The sequence below is a fragment of the Mesoplodon mirus genome (assembly GCF_964341445.2).
Source record: "Mesoplodon mirus genome assembly, chromosome: 3".
Taxonomy (NCBI): Eukaryota; Metazoa; Chordata; class Mammalia; order Artiodactyla; family Ziphiidae; genus Mesoplodon; species Mesoplodon mirus.
Genome location: NC_138978.1, coordinates 183,896,861 through 183,920,176, shown reverse-complemented (window position 1 = coordinate 183,920,176; position 23,316 = coordinate 183,896,861). Strand labels below are relative to the sequence as shown.

Here is a 23,316-nt window from a genome sequence, read left to right as displayed (position 1 = left end):
TTTTGCACAGGAAGAACTACAATTGTCTTTTTTTTTATTGAAGTAGAGTTGGTTTACAATGTTGTGCTAATCTGCTGTACAGCAAAGTGACTCAGTTACACACATATAGACATTCTTTTTTTAATATTCTTTTCTATTGTGTTTTATCACAGGATATTGAGTTTAGTTCCCTGTGCTGTGCTAATAATAGGACCTTGTTGTTTATCCATTCTAAATGTAATAGTTTCCATCTACCAATCCCAAACTCCCAGTCCATCCCTCCCCCTCCCCCCTCCCCCTTGGCAACCATAAGTCTGTTCTCTATGTCTATGAGTCTGTTTCTGTTTTGTAGTTATGTTCATTTGTGTCATATTTTAGATTCCACATATAAGTGATATTATATGGTATTTGTCTTTCTCTTTCTGACATACTTCACTTAGTATGATAATCTCTAGGTCCATCCATGTTGCTGCAAATGGCATTATTTCATTCTTTTTTATGGCTAAGTAGTAGTCCATTGTATATATGTACCACATCTTCTTTATCCATTCATCTGTTGTTGAACATTTAGGTTATTTCCATTTTGTGGCTATTGTGAACAGTGCAGCTGTGGACATAGGGGTGCATGTATCTTTTTGAATTATAGTTTTGTCCGGGTATATTCCCAGAAGTGGGATTGCTGGATCATGTGGTAATTCTATGTTTAGTTTTCTGAGGAACCTCCATAAAATTGTCTTTATTCACTGAAAACACAATTTTAAGCATATAAAACTCTAAACCACATACAAACAAAATGATTTAGAAATAAAAAGTGAATTTAGCAAGATTGCCGGATACAATACACAATACACAAAAATCAATTTTTAAAAATATAATAGCAGTGGGCAATTATAATTTGAAACTACAAAAATAATATAATTTACAATAGCATCAAAATGCATATGACTGTATCTACTTACCTTATAGAAATATCTACACAATTTGTGCAGAGTATTTTATATATGGGTTTATGTAAAAGGCATTCATTAAAGCATTATTTCTAATAGGAAAAGCACAGAAGAGACTTGTATGTATTTGTAACTAATCTGGCTAAATAAATAAAGGCATATTCACATGATGGAATATTAAGTAGCAGTTTAAAAGAGTGAAAAATTTTATACATAATGACATAAAAATCTCTGAGACAAAGTTAAAAAAAAGAGGTCATAGAAAGCATGTAATACATTTAGCATGAAATTTTTATGTATAAATACATAGAGACACAAAAATATGGATCTGGAATCATACAACAAGCTGTTAATAATGATTAGATTTTGAAAATTGGAGGATAAGGTAGGTTGAAATGGAATCAATTTTTTTCTCTATTTTTCTATATGGTTTAAATTTTTAGATTAAGCTTTAGATGTTCATGTATTATCTGTGAAATAAACAGTAAATAGTTAAAAATTTGTTCTAAGACAAAAAATTTATTTTGATTTTTTTTTAATTTAATTTAAATTATTTTGGCTGCACCACACAGCTTGCGGGATCTTAGTTCCCCGACCAGGGATTGAACCCAGGCCCTCAACAGTGAAAGCACTGAGTCTTAACCACTGGACTGCCAGGGAATTCCCCCAAATTTTGTTTTGAAAAGGTAAAATTAAATATATAAAATAAGTGTCCATGAAGATGTAACTGGTACAAAACTTGCCCTCTCACCATGAAAAATTAGAAGACTGAACAAAATATATGAAAACTTATTTCTAGGCATTGATGCAACAGACAGTGCAGGATTAGGATCTCTGAAAGAAAGGAAACAAATTACATTATCCAGCCAATTACCCGTCTTTATTCCTGGAGGTAATTTCTGAACAAAATCCAAATTCTCAACAGCATAGCCTTCATAGTATCCAGCATCTATTCCTAAATTATTAGTAGGACAAAAATGTAGCAAACTAAGACATATAACAAGGAGGAGAAAAATCAGTTAATAGAAACAGACCAGAAATACAAAGATAATAAAATTAGCAGACAAGGATTTTTAAATAGCGATTCAGAATTTAAAGACTTAAAGGAAAATATGAGCATAATGAGAAGTTAAATAGAATATAAAGAAGAAGCAAATGAAACTTTCAGAGATTAAAAAAACACAGCATCTGAAAGAAATCACTAGATGGACTAAACATCAGACTAAAATATTGCAAATAAAAGATCAATGAATTTGAAGACATACCAAATATATATTATTGGGTAGAGTGTTCTATAAATATCAATTAGATCAAGTTGGTTGATAAATATTCACATTTTCTATATTGTTATGGATTTCCTGTACAGTTGTCCTATCAATTATTTGGAGAGACATGTTGCAATTCCCAACTATAATTGTGAACTTGTCTATTTCTCCTTTTAGTTTTGTCAGGTTTTGCTTCATGTATTTTGAAGCTTTATTATTGGGTGCATATGCCTTTAAAATGATCATATCTGCTTAACAGATATGATAAATTAACATTTTTATCATTGTAAGATGGTTTTCTTTGTGCATGATAATTTCCCTTACTCTTAATTCTACTTTAAATAATATATTTTAAGCTATGAAAAGTGTTTGAAGAATTTAAAACAATATTGAGATGCTATTCTTTCTTGTGTGTGTGTGTGTGTGTATGTATACAATTTCAAATTTACATAAAAGTTGCAATACAGTACAGAGAGACTTCTTTCAAAAACCAAATGGGGATGCGTTGCAATCTGATGCCTTGCAAATTCTTTTTCCATATGAGAACATTTTCTACGTAACCACAGTTCAACCATCAAAATCAAGAAATTAATATTTGTACATTTCCATCTAATCTTCAGACTCCAACTTTTGCCAATTGTCCCAATAATGTTATTTATAGCAAACAATGCTGTTTGTTTTGTCTCTTTAGTTATTTTTAATATAAAGCATTTTCTCAGATTTTCTTCAATTTTCATGACCTTGACCCCTTTGAAGAACACAGATCAGTTATTTTGTGGAATTTCCCTCAGTTTAAGTTTGTCTGATTTTTCCTCTATTAGATTCAAGGTATGTATCTATGGCATAAATATCACAGAAGTAATGCTCTGATCTTTTCAATACATCTACCAGGTACTGCATGATTTTGAGTTGTCCAATTACTGGTGGGGTTCATTTGGATAATGTCATTAAGGTTATGTCTGCTAGGCTTCTTCACTATGATGTTCTTTTTTCCTTTGTAACTAACAGGTGTTTTTTAAAAGCAAGTAGTTTGAAGCTGTCCCTCTTCTAACTTTCAATTTATTTAAATATTTTCTTATTTATATCGTTATGGACTCATATGTTCTTATTTTAGTCAATGGGTTAAAATCCATTGCTCTTATTTATCTTCATGCTAGCATTGTCCCAGATTTGTCTAATGGAAGCCACTAAAAGCTTCCTTCTGTATCCTGATCATGGTAATACTCTCCGGCTTTCTGACACAAAAAAGTTGAGGCTAAGCTTTTACTTTTTCTGCCCCAGCCCTGGAGTTATCCATTTCTTCAAGGACCTCTTGTTTCTTTTAGTAGATGCCTGTGCCATTGGGTGTTGCTGTTCTCAAGCCCTCTCAAGTGGACAGAGCTAGGAAATATGTGTATATATGCATTTGCACAGAGTTTACATCTATACTTTATCTATGTATCTATCCATTCATCTGTCCATGTAGATGTTGAAATCCATGAGTTTACATTGACACTCTGTTTCAAATCCAGCACTACAGAGTTCATTCTCATTTTTTTCCCTTTTCTTTTATTTTTAATATATTCACTTATTTGACCAATCCCTCTGTATGTAATCAAACTCCTGTCACCACAGCTGCTTTTTCTTTTAGGTATACCACTTTCCACCCTGTGTGGGGTCTTCCTTTCTGTGCTGAACTGTCACCTCCCAGCCAACTTGGGTACTCTTTTCATCACTCTTGGGCTCTGATTCCCTGTCTGGCTGCCCTCCCATGTGTACCTTTTCTTTACCTTTCCTCAACACACTAAAACCAGGCCTCTCCATGGGAATACTCTCCTTACTCAGACTGGGACAACCTACCCCAGGGGTTGCCCCCGCATGTGGATGCCCACCTTACCCCGCACAGGCTGTTATACCCCATGCTGAGCCATGGGGTCCTCCCCATCCTCCCACCCGCCAGCACAGATCTTTGCTTTTCTTGCCCACTGCTGATTTCTTTAGGACTGACTTGTTCAGGAAATGAAGTGAAGAGAAGTGAGAAGGAAGATGAAGAAAAGCCAATAGGAAATATTTTAAAAGTACACTAACAGTATAAATCTACATGACAAACTGTGATAATTCCTACTTTATGATCTAATGCTTATGTATTTGCAACCCATGATTCATTGAACTGTGAAGTAATAATAATAACGAGAGCTATTAATGAAAAACAAAGCATGGCTTCTACCTTCTAAAATGTCGTATTTCTCATCATCAAGTAGTTATTGACCTCTTATTAGTAACATGGGTGATAATCAGAACCCCATGTAGAAAATAAGCATAATTCCTGCCTTTAAGGAGCTTGAAATCCTTTAAGACCTAATAGTGAAATGATATGGAAAAAAGTAATCATTTTACACATCAATATGTCTTATAACACAGGACAGCTACTATCGGAATTTTATTCCTAATGTCTAAAATAGCTACAAGTTATATGATAATGAAAAGGAAAGCGTATTGGGTTTTTAATCTAGTATTTAGTTAGTAGCTAAGGTCAGACTAAGCATAGTATTTTGATGTGTAAAATGCATATTTTTTGCATATTGCTGGAAAAATACTTAACCACACATTTTTTCATTTTTATTTATTGTCAGTTATTTTCTGGTCACTAATTACATATGTGCACATAGTGTTATCCAGGGTTATAATACTTCTAGCTGATGATGAAGTGACTGGAAACTTCCAGCTTTTTCTCGATGTTTTATTACATTCCTGGTAATACTTTTGGTCTTTCATCATTATTAATTCACTTAGTATTCATTGTGATAATGCTGATCATAATAAATTTATTTCAAATTCATGTAGATGTCATGTTTTATTCACTGCTATATTATTTTCATTGTAATTTTGAACTAATTAATATACCATTAAAATAAAGTGTTACCCACATTTTTCATTTTAAACATAAAATGTCTAGCAGTTCATGACATATTGCATGAGTATGCAGCATCCCAGTGGCAACCCAAGTATCTGTAAATTACATTTTTAAGCAGTTAAAAAAATGGCAACAGAAAAATGTTTATAGATGTCAAATTTCAGCACATAACTTAAAACTTAGCAGTAAGTTAACTACTAGTTATTTTAAAGCATGTCCCTTTAATTTAATATATGGTTCTTATTAGTGTCATAGTATGCTTTTATTTATATAACTGTTAAAAAAAAACCCAGAGATTTATTTTTAAAATACTCTTCTGTAATGTGATTATTTATTTATTTATTTATTTATTTATTTATTTATGGCTGTGTTGGGTCTTCATTTCCGTGCGAGGGCCCTCTCTAGTTGTGGCAAGCAGGGGCCACTCTTCATCGCGGTGCGCAGGCCTCTCACCGCCACGGCCTCTCTCGCCGCGGAGCACAGGCTCCAGATGCACAGGCTCAGCCGCTGTGGCTCACGGGCCCAGTTGCTCCGCGGCATGTGGGATCCTCCCGGACCGGGGCACGAACTCGTGTCCCCTGCATCGGCAGGCGGACTCTCAACCACTGTGCCACCAGGGAAGCCCCCCAGAGATTTTTTAATAACTCCAAAAAGAAATTATTTAATCTTCCTTTTGACTAGGTATTACATGTTAGCATTATTACCAGGAGAGTTAAAAAAACATAAATTCAGGACAGATAATTTGATTGCTTATCTTCTGTATTTCTTATGACAATTATAAGTAAGGCGTAAGTTCAAACTAATACACTAGTTGAAAAGAAGTCGTAGGCATATCTGTATACCCTATATTTTTTCTCCCTCCTTTGCAAAGATAGTCAGTTGTTGATTGCTCCTGGTGAAGGACAGAAGAATGTTTTCAATAATTTAAATAGAGCATAGTTGACCCTTGAACAACATGGGTTTGAACTGGCTGAGTCCACTTATACTCAGATTGTTTTCAACAAATACATTCTGCAGTGCTACACAATCCCCAGTTGGTTGAATCTGTGGATGTGGAACTGCAGGTATGGGGGGTTGACTGTAAAATTATACATGGATTTTTGACTGTAAAAATCCCGTAACACCCACATTATTCAAGGGTCAACTGTGTATTTAAAACTGAAAAACAGACCTACTATAGTTATATTAAATGCTAATGATAAAAAGGGTTAAATAACCATGAGAAACCGTTTTATCCCATTATCATGAAATTGACTTTACATCAACCTCTTTCAATAAATGTTTCTTTCCTTATCTTCTTTACACTCTATCTTCTTTGAATTGCCTGCTCTACTAGACACTGTGTTGCTTTATCTTTTCTATATTTGCCCTAAATGACATTTTATATCCTGCACTAGGATATCTTATTATTGACTAGGATAAAATGTTAAAAGAAAAATGAAAGATTCCTTCTAACCCTGTAACCCTTTGAAACTGGCCTTGTTTTCATGACTTTTTCATGGCATTTGACACTGTCTAATCATGATCTCCCTTTCTTGATGCCTTTCCATTAACTTCTAATGAACTGCAAAATACTTGTCTCTTATACTTGGGTCTTGTTTTTTGTTTTTTTTCCCCCTTATTTAACACTTTTCGCTATAAATTTTTTTGAACCAGAGTCTGTTAAACTTTGGAGATGTGTGGTGCCAGTGCCACAATGATGATATTCAGGGAGTCTAATATCCCTTAATATTATACACAAAATTCTGAGAACCGTTAAGAACTTTGCCTTCTGCCTTGGCTTCAGCTATTACTTATCATATCTTCCTTCTTTTCTTCCTTTCTTCCTTCTTCTTTTCTTTCTTTCTTCCATCCTTCCACGAACATTAGTTTAGCTCCTCCTATGTATCAGATACTTTAGTACATGTTGGGATACAGATATGAATAAAAGGCGAGCCTCTCAAGAAGATAAATGTTATAATTAGTATATAGAAGAAACTTCAGGGTACTATAAAGATACATCTCTCTGGAAGTTGCAAAAGTCAGTTCAAGAAGAGGGTGTAGTTTTGTAATAGTTTGAGGGCAAGAGAGCACAGGGCCTGTTCTGTGAACTATAGGAGTAGAATGGCTCTATCATAGGATTGAAGTGGTAAAAGAAAACATGGGAGATTAAGTCTGAGCCAGAGCTGGGAGGACTTTGAAATCTCAAGGGCTTTAGACTTCATTCAGAAGACTTGGGGTGTTTTGTGGGGTTGCCATGAAAGGATTTTAGGAAAAAATGGGCTTGATTAGATTCATGTTTTAGAAAGACCATTCAAACAATAGCTTGAAGGATAGAGTAGAATAAAAGACTAGTGTCTAGGAAACAATGCTTTTGCAAGTAACTAATCTTAAAAATATGAAGACATGAACTAATGCAAAGAATTGGTTTTGCAGTTTTTGATTTGAGCAGTTGGGTGAATCATATTGTCTTTCATGAGAAATGGCTTGCAGAAAAGAGCCGTTCTAAGAGAGAAGAATAGAGGATGGGTGTGTGTGGAGGAGGGATGAGAGGAGTTATTTTAGATATGTTGAATTTGAAGTGCCTGAGGAATATCCCAGCACAGGCGTTTTAGATATACAGATCAGGAGAGTTGCCCATCCTCTGAGAAACTACTCAAAATGCTTCCTTTGACTCCCATCTCTCCCTACTCATTATTTCCTAAAAAACAAACGAAAAAAACTTTTCTACTTCTGAATTTTCCAGATCTTTCCTTCTGACATGGTATTTTACTTTTCTCATACAGTATTTCACTTTTCATGTAATTTTATTTACTGTTGCTATTATTTTTCAGTTCTATTATTGGGTGGGCCAAAAGGTTCTTTCGTTTTTTCCATAAGATGGGTGTAGTAGCGCTTAATTGTCTTTAACCTCATTTGAAACAATTTTGTTAGATTGTATGTGACAGCTGTCATATCAGCATGCATTTAAAAAAAAGACATCAAAATTGGTAAATTTTTGTGTAGCCATTTTAATATTGAAGGTGGAAGAAAAAAAGCAACATTTTCAGTATATTATGCTTTATTATTTCAAGAAAGGTAAAATGTAACTGAAATGCAAAAAAAGTTTTGTGCAGTATATGGAGAAGGTGCTGTGACTGATCAAATGTGTCAAAAGTGGTTTGCAAAGTTTCGTGCTGGAGATTTCTCGCTGGACGATGCTCCACAGGCAGGTAGGACAGTTGAAGTTGATAGTGATCAAATTGAAACAATAATTGAGAACAATCAATGTTAAGTCACACAGGAGATAGCCAACATACTCAAAATATCCAAATCAAGCGTTGAAAATCTTTTGCACCAGCTTGGTTATGTGAATCGCTTTGATGTTTGGGTTCCACATAAGTTAAGTGAAAAAACCTTCTTGACCATATTTCCGCACGTGATTCTTTACTGAAATGTAATGAAAACGTTCCGTTTTTAAAACAATTTGTGACGGGTGATGAAAAGTGGACACAATACCATGGAATGGAAGAGATCGTGGGGCAAGCAAAATAAACCACCACCAACCACACCAAAGGCTGGTCTTTATCCAAAGATGGGGATGTTGTGTATATGGTGGGATTGGAAGGGAGTCCTCTATTATGAGCTCCTTCCAGAAAGCCAAACAATTAATTCCAACAAGTACTGCTCCCAATTAGACCAACTGAAAGCGGCACTCGACGAAAAGCTTCCAGAATGAGTCAATAGAAAACACATAATCTTCCATTAGGATAACATAAGACCACATGTTTCTTTGATGACCAGGCAAAAACTGTTACAGCTTGGCTGGGAAGTTCTGACTCATCCTCCATATTCACCAGACATTGCACCTTCGGATTTCCATTTATTTCGGTCTTTACAAAATTCTCTTAATGGAAAAAAATTTCGATTCCCTGGAAGACTCTAAAAGGCACCTGGAACAGTTCTTTGCTCAAAAAGATAAAAAGTTTTGGGAAGATGGAATTATGAAGTTGCCTGAAAAATGGCAGAAGGTCGTGGAACAAAAGGGTGAATACGTTGTTCAGTAAAGTTCTTGGTGAAAATGAAAAATGTGTCTTTTATTTTTACTTAAAAAGCTGAAGGCACATTTTGGCCCACCCAATAGTTTGCAAGCTTGAGAGCACAGAATATGTCATATATACATCTTTGGCTTAAATGGCATGCTAAAAGTGATGGTAGCATCATGGCAGCATAAGTTGTTCCTTTTTTCTCTCCACTTTGATTTAAAACTAATCAGACATCCATAACCAGAAAAAAAAAGAAAGAAAGGAAGAAAGAAAGAGAAAGAAAGAAAGAAAGCACCTCTGCACAACATACGAGGACACCTGGGATATCCATCCATTTGTGCACCTGAAAGTGGATGGATTAGATGGCAGAGGAGGCAGCAGAACAAGGGAGGTGGCGTTGGATATGGTGGCAGCAGAAGAGTGATGGCAGAGAAGGCAGAGGCCAGCCTGTCAGTGAGCTGACACAACCTTTCTGGAAGAGGAGGTGGAGGCTGAAGGCGGTGAGTGAGGGTCTGCCCAGCCACACGTGTTGCAACTCGAGGGACCAGTTGCTCTCTCTGAGGACACTCGGTGACTGAGGGAGATGAAGGACAGGGAAGTAGGCAGACCACAAGAACTAAAGGAAGTCATCTTCTGTCTGCCCCAGGAGGCAACAGGATTGCCCATGGACATCTGGGACACCCCCACCCCTCACCCCCACCCCAATTAAGAGCCTTTCTACCGAGCTGTGGACACACTCAAAGTCCCAAGTAGTAAGTATGGAATGGGAGAAAAATTTTGCAAACCACATATCAGATAGGGGCTTAATATCCAAAATATATAAAGAGCTCAGTCAACTCAATAACAGGAAAGCAAACAGTCCAATTAAAAAATGGGCAGAAGAACTAAATAGTCATTTCTCTAAAGAAGACATTGAGATGGCCAACAGACACATAAAAAGATGCTCAACATGACTAATCATAAGGGAAATGCAAACAAAAACCACCGTGTGATATCATCTCCCATCTGTTAAAGTGGCTGTCATCAAGAAGACAAGAGACAACAAGTGCTGTCAAGGATGTAGTGAAAAGAGAACCTCTGTATGTTGTTGGTGGGAATGTAAATTGGTCCAACCAGTATGGCAAACAATTTGAAGATTCCTCAAAAAATTAAAAATAGATCTACCATATGATCCAGCTACTCCACTTCTGGGTATGTACCCAAAAGAAATGACTACAGGATTTTGACAAGATATATGCACTCCACATTTATGGCAGCATTATTTATAATAGCCAAGATTTGGAAACAACCCAAATGCCCGTAAATGGATGAATGGGTAAAAATGATGTGGTACATATGCACAATGGAATATTATTCAGCCGTAAGAAAGGAAGATATCTTCCCATTTGTGACAACACGGATGGATCTTGAGCACATTATGCTAAGTGAGGTAAGTCAGACAGAAAGACAAGTGCTATATTAGATCATTTATATGTGGAATCTAAAAAACTTAAACCCATAAAAAACAGAGTAAATGGTGGTTACCAGAGGAGGGGGGTGGCTAAGAATGATGGTGTTTAAGGGTACAAATGTGTAATGAGTAGTAAATAAGCCATAGAGATCTAATTCATATAATAAATACAGACAATAATATTGTATTTTAATTATGTAATATGATAAATATCACTATATTGTAAATCATACTACAATATGTAAATGTATCTATGTAATAAGCTATATACCTTAAGCTTAACAAAATGTTACATGTCAGATTTATTCAATAATAAATAAATGTCATATGAACACATAGTTTACATATAATAAATATTTTTGAATTAATGAATAAGATATTGACAGACTGGTATTTTTTTCTTCCTGCAATCTACATAGATGCCCATCGTTATGTAATAATGTAGTAATTATCATTATAATTTATTGAAAACATATTATTTACCAGTCTTCCAGTTTCTTTGTGATATGCCAACAAACATACCCATGATACACTATTATTGAAATTTTACAGAAGAAACTGAATTTTGGATTAAAAAACTTGCTTAAGGTAACCCAACCAGTAAGTGGCACAGTTAGAATTTGACCTAAGGTCTTTCTGCAAAGCAAAAGTGCTGGCCACTATCCTAATATTTTAACTAGGTTAGGCCATAGTTGATGTTATATTAAATGGTCAAATTCCTTAGGGTTTAATGCCTAGATAAGTCTAATATTTCCCTTAAACTTGAAAATGTGTTTCTATTTTTCTAAGGGATTGTGTTAGTTTATTCATTACAAATTAAAAAAAATAATTACAAAGTATTACACAGCTCTTATAAAATAATTTGCCAAATTCAGAAGTTAATAAAGTAAATTTCTCCTTTCAAATTTTATTCCCTAAAGGCAACCACTTTTAATAACCTTATTTGTACAAAGCAAGACTTTTTCTGTGCCTACATTCACATACTCATGTAGTTAAAATTGTTTTTTATAAATATGGGATCATATTGTATTGTACTGTATCTTCCTTTTTTTCCCACTACAACATGTTTTGTCCATGTGAAGACATTGATCCACTTAATTTTTTTGTAAGGACAAAATAGTGTTCCATTTTATGGATGTACTGTAGTCCATCTCTTGCTTATTTAGGTTGTTTCTGTTATTTTAATAGTACAATGATACATCATTAAAAAATTCCTGGGCCTCCCTGGTGGCGCAGTGGTTGGGAGTCCGCCTGCCGATGCAGGGGATACGGGTTCGTGCCCCGGTCTGGGGGGATCCCATGTGCCGCGGAGCGGCTGGGCCCGTGAGCCATGGCCGCTGAGCCTGTGCGTCCGGAGCCTGTGCTCCGCAACGGGGGGGGCCACGGCGGTGAGAGGCCCGCGTACAGCAAAAAAAAAAAAAAAAGAAAAAAAAAAAAAAATTCCTGACTCATCTTGAGTGTCTTTTGGTGCTTTTTTAAAACAACATTTTATAAAAGATCTTTTATTAAAGACACTTCAATGCCATTTGTTAGTTTCTTCAGTATTTTACATGTTTTTCAATGTACATTGTACCAAAATTCCATAAATAAATGTTTGTATTGAATACATAAAGGTAATACTTCCTCTTTCACATTGCCTTGCAGAAGCAGCAAATTCACATATTTTGTGGAAGTAACATCAACCAGTTAACTGTTCAGAACGAAATTCTAAATGTGCTTACCTTTTTTGGAACAATGATGACATTTGACAGTAAAATTTAACATTGGTAACCATTCATCAATCCTTAACTTCAGCTTCTTGACTAAAGGGCCTTGTTTTCTGAAATTTTAAGGACCTTGTTTGTTTCAATGTAATTTTTCCTGAAATACACATCGGCACTCACAAGGTGGTTTGCTATAGATCTCAAAAGTGCAAATATGGGCTTCCCTGGTGGCGCAGTGGTTGAGAGTCCGCCTGCCGATGCAGGGGACACGGGTTCGTGCCCCGGTCCGGGAAGATCCCACATGCCGCGGAGTGGCTGGGCCCCTGAGCCATGGCCACTGAGCCTGCGGGTCTGGAGCCTGTGCTTCGCAACGGGAGAGGCCACAACAGTGAGAGGCCCGCGTACCGCAAAAAAAAAAAAAAAAAAAAAAAAAAAAAAAAAGTGCAAATATACCCAGAACCCAGGTCAAGGGCTTTTAGAAGTATAAATTGCTTGTATTTTCTTTTCTGTAAATTGCCTGTTTTTTGCTGCTTTTCAATTGGGTTGTTTAATTTTTTCAAAGTTTCTTTTCTTTCTCTCAAATATAGTGACAACAGCACAAAGTCTTTGGTTTTCCCGTTTATGGCATTCCTAGTTTATGAAGACATGACAGATCTTAGAAATTTACTGCACGTCTGTCCTGAAATTTGTGTTTTATCATTCCCATTATAGTTTTACTACCATGTGTATGTGTATGCACTTCTAAAACATTCCTGAAGTTGTGTGACTTTTGACTCTTATAAATGAAAGTTTTCTGTATGTGTTCAAAGACCAAATTGTTTCCTTCTGGCCATATACACGAGTGCCTAATGTACTGCATTCTCACAGTACTCCGTATAGTGAGAAATTTTTGTTTTTTGCTATAGATGTTGATGTTTTTCCACATCTTCATCTTCATTTATTGTTATTAGGAGATCGGTGCTATTTTATGCCACACAATTTCAATATTATATTTGGAAATGGCTTACCTGCATTTTTCCTCTTGCCTCTTTTTCCTTGCTTTTCCTTCCCTTTTACTTCCCTCGCTTCTCCTGTTCTTACCCTTCCTCTTCCCCTTCCGGGGAAGTGATGGTTAGGAATGCAGCCTTGAGAGCTAGACTACCTAGAATCAAATCTCCGCTCTGACACCCACCAATGTGTGACCTTGGGCATATAGCTACACTTCCCTCTGCCTTAGTGTCTTCTGCTGTCAAATGGGCATATTTATTTACTTCATCGAGATGTGAAAGGATTACTTGTGAGTTAACTCAGTGGTATGTAAATGCTAGGAACAGTGCTAGCACGTAAAGTATTAATTTGTTTAAGATATTATTATTCTTTTCTCTACTTCTTTTAACAGGTTCATTCAGAGATCTGCCTGTCTGTTACCCATAATCACCCCAGGACTCAAGTTACTAAGAGCATGGGGGTTCCTGTTGGGTTCTCAACAGCTCTGTCATCCTAAAATGGGGAGAGATGTCCATGCAGTGAAAGGTGTAGTGAGGGAGCTTGCAAATGACATTCTTCACAGAGATTAAATGTGGCAGGTGACATGCTGTCCCCCAGAGGAAGCAGCTCTGGAAAGACAAAGGTTGAGTGTTAGGCGTAACATCCATGATCTCTCTGGACCCACTGAGAGAGTCATGTGGGACAAAATAGACAAGATGACTGCCTTTTGCATCTTCAAGTTTAGTGGAAAGACCCTCATTAAACAATGACATATGATTGTATTAAATGTTATGAAGAGCTATGAGTGTGTTTAATGGAAAGGCCTCATGGAGTCTGGGGATTCAAGGAAGGCTCCATGGAGGAAAGGACTTTAAGCTGTTGTCTTTCCCACGTGCAGTCTAATAATTTGAGCCAAGTTTATACATGTCTCTGCTCTTATTTTGTACCTGAAGGGCAAACATACAGCAATAACAAAACTTTCTTTCCTTCTAATTGTCTAGTGTGTCCTCACACAGTTATTTCCAGCTAATTTTATTGCATCATACAATAATCTTATCAGGGTGCCTTCCATTATCTGGTAAAGTGAGTGACTATTCTCTTGTGTAGTTTTTACAGTTTGTTCTTCACTTCTGCTACCCTTTATGCAACCTTACTGATCTGTGCGATTTTTCACCACTACTCTTTTTCACATCTGGGTCACTGACTTGATGCATAATTTTTGTTCCTCTCTCTGCTTTTGAAGGTCCTTTTCAGTCAGGCTTTCTAGGTAACTCTCTTTCCTGCTTATCTAGTAGATAATCTGTCTACTTACTTCTTTAACTATTTGTCACTGACAGTTTAATTGCTAATCCTATTTGCTTTCTCAGCCAACTTCATAATATTGTTTGAAATATTTTTCCCATTCTGTTTTTGTTCTAATTATATAAATTTAATGAAATCTATATATTTAACATACAACAAAAACAAAAAAATAGCCTAAGAAAACACAATTCTTGAGAGAATTTTTTAAAAAGTAAAAAATAAGTGACTAGCAATTCTTTATTCATTCAGCAAACATAAAGTGCTAAGTGCCAGCCAGCCTTCTAGGAGAGAAATTACTCTGTGGTCTACAGTAATTGCCCTAAGCAACATGACTTTATCAGATGGGGAGGGAGAGGGAGAATTGTAATGACTGAAAAAATTAAGATGGAGATCTGTCCTGACTAAACCTTTTCTTCCTATAAGTCAGTAAGATCTAAAGACTGAATTTCTTATCTCTTTATAAGGCCTATGGCCCTGGCCCCTGCCTCCTTTAACTGAAATACATGTTCTAAGAACTGTATCTAGAATAGGTAAAATGACGGATGCATTTTACTTAGAGGCAATTCATTTGATATAGTAAGTGAAATATGCAAGGATTTTAATCTTGCATAATATGTGTAGTGGCATTTAAACAGAAAATTCAAATAATTATGTTTTTAAATAATGACAAAATAGCACATTGTTTTTTAAATTTCCTTATAAAAACCACTGGTGAATTAATTAGTTGCAAATAGGTGCTTATAAAAGTAAAAAAAAGTAAAGCTGTTGAAAGCACATGGCCTCTTAGAGAAAGGTTAATTTTTGAAACATAGTTTATAATTTCTGGAATACTTTCTTTAGTATTTTAATTTTATTTAAAATGACATTTGAATTATAATTTTCAAAGAAATTAAAAATTAAGTTTAACAGGTTGATTTGCTTTAGAATTATATTAGTCACTAATGAAATGCTTTAAATAATTTCTTTTTAGCGTTGTGGATGTACTTCGAAAAAAGGAGAATGATGCAGCAGTTAAAATCCAGAGCTGGTTTCGAGGATGTCAAGTTCGAGCATATATCAGGTATATTGATTTTGTCATGGAACCTCAGATATATCATAAAAATATACTCCTTAGAAAATGTAATTTATTCATGTGGTTCTTATTGCAAATAATTTTTTATTTTACTTGTAATGTAGTTAATAAATTATATGATGTCCTTTAAAGACATAACTCTTTTTGTCATATTTTCTCACATATAAAGAAACTAAATGATGTTGACCATATCTGTTTTAAAAATTCTCAATGTCATAAATATACTTGATCAGATTATTTTCTTCAAGTTCCATAGGATGTGACAAATTATTGGACTTGTATTTTTATAGCAGTGAATTTATTGACTGGTAAGAAAGAAAAACAAAACAAAAAGAAGCTATTCCAATCCTCTCCAATGTGTTGATAAATAAAGGCAAATGACACCAAAATGATGTCACTCTGATTACAGAGACTGCAGTTGATCCCTATCTTAACTGTTTCCACTTTTCAGTGCTCAAATTTCCCTCAGTTTCTCATCAATTCTGAAAAATATTGCCCTGGAAGAATATGACTAATCCATAATTAACTCAGATAGTCAGCTAGGGGTTATACTGTATACTTCCTTATATTTACTAGTAGGAGCCAGACATGCAAATAAAAGCATGAAGATGACAGTTCTCTTTTGGCCACTATACCAAATAGGAACATGGGAGCAGAGAGTATTTTTTGATTCAGCAGACTAAAATGACTTCAGCTAAGATAGACTGAGTAATATAAGTATGAAAAAGGGAAGTGTTTCTTGACCTCACAAATTATTTCAAAGTACTTATAGCGATTCATATCAATAGTGCCTGGCTTATTTCTTAACATGTCTCTATGACCTGTTTTACATAGTCTTCTAAAAAATATATTTCACTATTTCATTGCATTCTTCTTTCTTTTTAATTTTCTTTTGACTTATTTATTTTTATTGAAGTAATTTACAATATTAGTTTCATATTAATTTAATAACGATTCAAAAGTTTTATAGATTATATTCCATTTATAGTTACAAAACATTGGCTATATTCCCTATGCTGTACAATATATCCTTGTAGCTTATTTATTTTTTACAGAGTAGTATCTCTTAATACCCTATCCCTATCTATTCCCTCCCTCTTCCGTCACTCCACTGATAACTACTAGTTCATTCTTTATATCTGCGCGTCTGTTTCTTTTTCGTTATATTCACTAGTTTGTTTTATTTTTTTAGATTCCACATATAAGTGATAACATATAGTATTTGGCTTTCTTTCTCTGTCTAATTTCCCTAGGCATAATACCCCATGTTGTTGAAAATGGCAAAATTTCATTCTTTTTTGTAGCTGAGCAGTATTCCATTGTGTGTATACATACATATATACATATATATGTGTGTGGGTATGTATATATATGTATATATAAAAATATCTTCTTTATCCATTCATCTGTTGATGGACATATAGGCTGTTTCCATATCTTGGTAATTATAAATAATGCTGCTATTGAATATTGGGGTACATGTATCTTTTCAAATTAATGTTTTTGTTTTCTTTGAATATATATACTCAGGAATGGATTGCTGGATCATATAGTAGTTTTTAGTTTTTTTAGTTAGGTCATATTTTTAGGTTTTTTGGGAACCTTCATACTGTCTTTAAAAGTACATGTAAACTCGGCTTTGAATTTGATTTCTTGAATTGTGAAAAGGAATATTCTAAGCAAAAATTGAAGATATATCATTGTTTCAATGAAAGCATACTAATAAGCATATTTTTCACCCAGGTACTTACACAGAGCAGCAACAATTATTCAGAAACAGTGGAGAGGTTACTTAGGCAGACAACATTATCAACTAATTGTGAAGGTAAATATAAAATTTATATATGTTAGCACTTGAATTATTCAATTTGTTGTAACTAATTCACTTTAGTCACATTTACATGTAGTTTTGAAGTTATTGATAATATTTATATGAGAACAAAATTGGGTTTAATTTTTAGAACGAGAATTCTTCTCAGAAGCCTTTGCTGATTTTTCCATGGAGAATTGATGACTCATTTCTTTATACCCAGACTATACTAGATATTTTATTTTTGTTAAAGTACTGTTCACAGCATATGCATTTGTATGTATTATTTGTTGAAGAGTCTCTATTTTCTAGACGGTGAGCTCTTTCAGAGTAAGAACTGTAGCTTGTTCATCTTTGGTCCACCAACATTTAGACCAATCCTTAGCCCATTGCACTGCCAATAAAAATTGGTTGAAGTGCCCCAAATTAATTCTAAAAAATAAAAATGTAAGATAATTTCTCTCTGTGCTACTTATCATTTCCTATAATTGACTTGGGATTTTTGAAGATTGCCTTAATAAATATAACATAGCACAATCATCTATATCCACTGATAGACTTGCAGAAGTATGAGATAACATGCCAACTTATACTTCAGTTTAATGATTTCAGAAATTAAGAAAAAAATAATTTTTTGATACAAAATGAGGAGGTTTATAATCATTTGCCTACTTCACAAGTTTTCTGATTTGTTACTATTTTCTACTATAAAAGTTTAAATTTGTTCTTAATTTATTCTTTATTAGAGGCATCTAAGTGAAATTAAAAGATATAGAGAGGGAAAAGAAAAAAAAATAAGTAGACAACTAAATGATAAGAGTTCACCGTTGGCAAGAAAAGTTTAAAACATGTTAATAAAATACAGGGACTGCTTGGAGGAAGAGCCTAATACTTTAGATTTAATGAAATAAATAAAATATTTTTTAAAAAATGCTGGCACAAACTTTTTATAAGTTTATAAGTTTTTATAAGATCTCTCTTACAGTTAGGTTTAAAATCACTGTGATGCTCTTATAAAGCAGATCTGGTGTCCCTACAGGGGAACCCATTTTAGTGATAACTTCTCTAAATAAAATGATTCTCTCAAGTTAAGCCCCTATTTTAATACTATACATTTCTACTTAATTAATATGTCACTTAAGATTTTAAAAATCCACCAAAACCAAAGAAAAGTTTATTCTTTTAATTTAATTTTAAAAGTTTATTCTTTTAATTTAACTGGCTTTTAATTTAACTGGCCCACTTAAATGTCTGCAACAAACTTAAAGTATCTTTCATTAATTTTGTTAATTGTTAGCATGGGTTTTCTTGTCTAGAACACTAATCTCTTGCATCATTGACATTTCAAACTACTTAAAAAGTAATTTTTAAGTTTTGAAATAATTTCAGATTTACAGAAAAGTTGCAAAAATAGTACAAAGAATTCCCTTATATTCTTTATGCAGATTTCTTCACTAAAGTGAACAAATTTACTTTATCATTTTCTTTTACCCCTCTATACATATTTTTGGTCTTTTTTCTATGGTTATTTTGAATTATTTGAGACAAAGTTGCAGAAGTGGTGCTCCTTTCCTCTCAATTCATCAGTGGATATTTTCTATATAACCATATTAAAATGATCAGAATCAGGAAACTGACATCTGTACAGTACTATTATCTAATCTTTAGACTCTATTCACATTTCACTGATTTTCCCAATAATGTCATTTATAGCAAAAACATCTTTTCCAGGGTAAAAACCAGGATTTCACGTTGTACCTAGCTGTTGTTTTTCTTTAGTCACCTTTAATATGTTTGGTCTGTCTTTGCTTTTCATGACCTTGATATTTTTGAAGAATATAGACTATTTTTCAGATTATTCCTCAGTTTTGGTTTGGTTATGTTTCTTCATTGTTAGATTGAGGTTATGCCTTTTTTCTAGAAATACATCTCAATACATCATGTTAGGAACCATATAATGTCAGTTTGTTGCATGGCAGTTAATGCTAAATTTGATAATTTAACACACACTGTAGACTTGCTATTTTTTTCTTGCGAGGCAATGTTTTAAGACTGGGTATACATCTTCTTCCTCATCAAAAACTTTTACCCTAGGTTTAGCATTTAATGATGGATCTTACCAGAATCAATTATTATCATATTGTCAAATAGTGATTTTCTAATTTTGTCATTTCTTCTGTGTTTATACTTGTTAGCATTTTAGCATAAGAAAGAACCTTTTTTCCTCTTTCTTCCTTCCTTTCTTTCCTCCTTCCTTTCTCTTTCTTTCTTTTTTCTTTTTTCTTTCTTTTGTTCTTTCTTTCTTTCTTTCATCAGTTTTAACTCATGAATTCCTATTTTATTTAATGGGTTATAATAAATTATCACTAATTGATTTGGTGCTAAAATTTTCCTAGATTTGGCCAGTAGGAGCTCCTTCAAGTCAGTTTTTAATAGAATCAGATTACTTAAACAGGATGATCAAAAATTAAGTTGTTTTCTATGGAGTAATGAGCATTTTTAGCCCTATTGTTTATTATTATTCATTAGTGGTTGGAGATCTATATCTTTGTGTAGACAAGACAGGAGAGTATACTTATGTATATGTCATTCCATGAACATTATGACTTAACTTTCATTGCTGCTATTTCTGCTCACAAGCCACCATTCAGATGGTTATGAATTGACACCTCCTTTTAATCAAACGTATAAAAGTATATACATTTCAGTGACTATTGTCAAAATATTCAACTTTGGAATCTATATTTGTTCTAATGGTGTTGGAGTTGCTGAAAAAATATCTTTAAAAGTTCAAGTAGGGCCTCCCTGGTGGCGCAGTGGTTGAGAGTCCGCCTGCCGATGCAGGGGATACGGGTTCGTGCCCCGGTCTGGGAGGATCCCATATGCCGCGGAGCGGCTGGGCCCGTGAGCCATGGCCGCTGAGCCTGCGCATCCGGAGCCTGTGCTCCGCAACGGGAGAGGCCACAACAGTGAGAGGCCCGCGTACGGAAAAAAAAAAAAAAAAAAAAAAAAAAAAAAAAAAAGTTCAAGTAGTGAGCCACCCAAGAAAATTGTTACTTTAGTGTCTCAACTGGTTTGATCAAAAAGAGTATTGCTCAGCATCATCGCCAAGTTATTCTCCAGATTTGCATCTAATTATCTTTGGGCTCTTGAAAAAAATTAAAAATGGAGATTTTCCTCAGTTAGATTGGTTCTTGATGGTTTTTAAATCTATTAATCTGTAAGGTATTTCAGAACAGGTCCGTTTTATTTATTTATCTGTTTTTGCCATTGAATGCCCATGAGGATTCAATAAATAACATAATCTGATCTCAGTACATAATTATTGAATGAGATTAAAATAGCTGACATTTACTGGTTGACTAGTGAAAGTGAAATATTGTACTAAGCATTTTGTATGCTTAATGTATATACCAACTAAAGTCTTATACCAGTCCTGTGAATACTATCACCATTTAATAGATGAGGAATTTTAGGCTCAGAGATAGCTACTTCCCCAAGGATACACTGTTAGTGATAAGTGGAGAAAAGTTCAAACCCACTTTGGTTTGATTCCAAAACCCTTATATATAGGTTTGATAGGCAGTTCAATCTCAGTCTTTATTGGAGAATTCCCTTCTCTGGTTTATACAGAAGTCCTGTGAGACTTAAGTAGTGCCAACATAGCAGAGATTCTTACTTTGTCGGGTCTTCATTCATAAGATGTCTATTGTCCGAGCTCCTGTGTGTGTTTGATCCTTCAGGATTCATCCTTGGAGGACTCCATGGCTACTGGGCCACATAAAGGGAAAGGGAATTTTTGCCAAAGCTGATATCTTCCCTAGTGCTTAGAATCCTGTCTCTTCCACAGCTGCCACCAAGTTTATCCCTAGAGTTTTAGCCACCTCCCGGGAGCAATAAGAATGCCCAGTGTCGTATTTTCTTATTACAAAAGCTAACGCCCCGCTCTTTCCCAGGCATGTGGAATATTTACTCTGTTTTTTCTCTTTTGCTGCTCACACCTCTCCTCTTATCATCCCCGCACACCCTCAGTGTAATTTCTCAGAGCTCAGATTTTAGGGCTGAGAACACATAGTCCTATAGTAATTGTTTAAACCACCATTTCCGAATTTATTCTGCATAAATTTTTGTTTTTGCCTAACAGCTATATATGAATACAATAATAATAATAATGCCATATAGTATATATTAGGCTACAAAATGAATGGTATAGTTAGCAATTTTAAAACTTTAGTAACAGTTGCTGTTACTAAAATTTAGCAAAATTTTTAGCCCTGTATGTAAAATAAGTACAAACAGTGCAGCTATTTGGGAAGCTGAAGAAACAGAACTGCTTGGTCTCTTTCCCTGTGGCCTCTGTTGTCATCTGAGCCACCAGAGCATAATCTGAAAGCCACTGATTTTAATTTGCTTGTCTGGGGAAGGATCACAAAAAACTGATGTTATTAACTGCCTGGGGGGAAGAGAACTTGAGGAATAAGCATAGGAAGTAGACTTTTTACTGTAAACTCTGTGGTTGTTTTTGAATTTTAAACGCTGTGAATATATTATCTGTTAAATAAATTAATTAAAAAGGAAAGTCAATTTAAAAGGTACTCCCCCCCACCAAACACACACAGGCAAGTAATAAGCGCTCAGTTGAGAAGTTAATGTTATTTCCAAAAGTCTAAGAGGTGAGACTTGCACTGAACCTCGGGGCATCAGTAGATTGTAGCCTGGGGAGAGGGAAGGCCATTTTGGTTAGAAACAGTGTGAATGAAGGTCTGAAACTGGGAATGAGCATGGTGTAACAGGAAATGGTGAGGATGTCGATCTAGATGGCTCAGAGTATTTGAGGAAGGAGCTGAATGTGACTTTAATAAAATAACTTCCTACATTTTTAAAGGACTTTCTTGTTTAAACACATGTTTTACATTCATTGTTTCATATTTTCCAGTAACAGTCTGTCAAGTAGAACATGCAGGTGTTTTATCTTCATTTTATAGTTGGAGACATGGAGGCTCAGGGTGATTAGATGATGGGCCTAAGGTTCTCAGTTCCTGATCCCTGCAGATCCATATGCTAAGTACCTACTAAAAGTCTTCTCTGGAGGTCCCTCAGATACCCCCAACCTGCTCCTCCTTCTGTATTCCTTTATTCAGGTAAATGGTACAACCATTTAGCTGGAAATCCACAGTCATCCTTGACTCCCCACCACCTTCTTTTCCCCACCCTCTCTGTCTTATCAGTCATCAAATACTTTGCATTGTCCCTCAGAAAATCTCTTGACTCCAACCTAAACTTGATCATTTCACTCCCAGGCCCACCGTCCTCACTGTAGGATACAGCACAAAATTCATACTCTTCAACATGACATGTCACGTTTTCATAGTCTCAGGATTGCTTATCTAACCTCACTTCTTGCTAAACCTGTATAAACATACTCTGGACACGTTAAACCACTTTCCATGATATATCAAGATACGCCATGCCCTACAGGGTTTTGCAGATGCTGTTTACTCTGCCTGGAATGCCATTCTTCACTCTGACCTGCCTCCCATTGGTCTGAATCTCTATTCATCCTTCAAGACTTTACTTCCGGATTACCCTTCCGGATCTCCTGAGGCTGAGTATAGAATGGTAGGAGACTGCAGATATTAGCTGTGCCTTCCTCATGCTTTACTCCTGTAGGTGTTTGTGTCACTGTGACCCATTTGTTTATTTACATCTCTATTTGACTGGGAGCTCCTGAGATGCAATGACTATTCTATTTATTATATCTTAAATGATCACAGTAAATGTCACATAGAAAGCCTGTAGAATTTTTGCTAACTGGATAAATTAATAACTCACCGGGATATAAGTTGGAAGACTTCGCTATGGTCAGCCTAGCTGGTAGATTGGTATCCATGTGTGCCAAAAATTCTTCCCTACCCGCCTCCTCAT

General features: G+C 35.0%; 1 protein-coding gene across 1 annotated transcript in view; it reads left to right on the top strand.

The window, feature by feature from the left end:
- SPATA17 (spermatogenesis associated 17) overlaps positions 1-23,316 on the top strand; it is a 180,153-nt gene that overhangs the window by 8,293 nt on the left and 148,544 nt on the right. The window contains exons 2-3 of the mRNA XM_082616091.1: positions 15,480-15,569; positions 17,325-17,406. Coding sequence (XP_082472217.1) covers positions 15,480-15,569; positions 17,325-17,406 — 172 coding nt within the window. The remainder of the gene's footprint in view (positions 1-15,479; positions 15,570-17,324; positions 17,407-23,316) is intronic.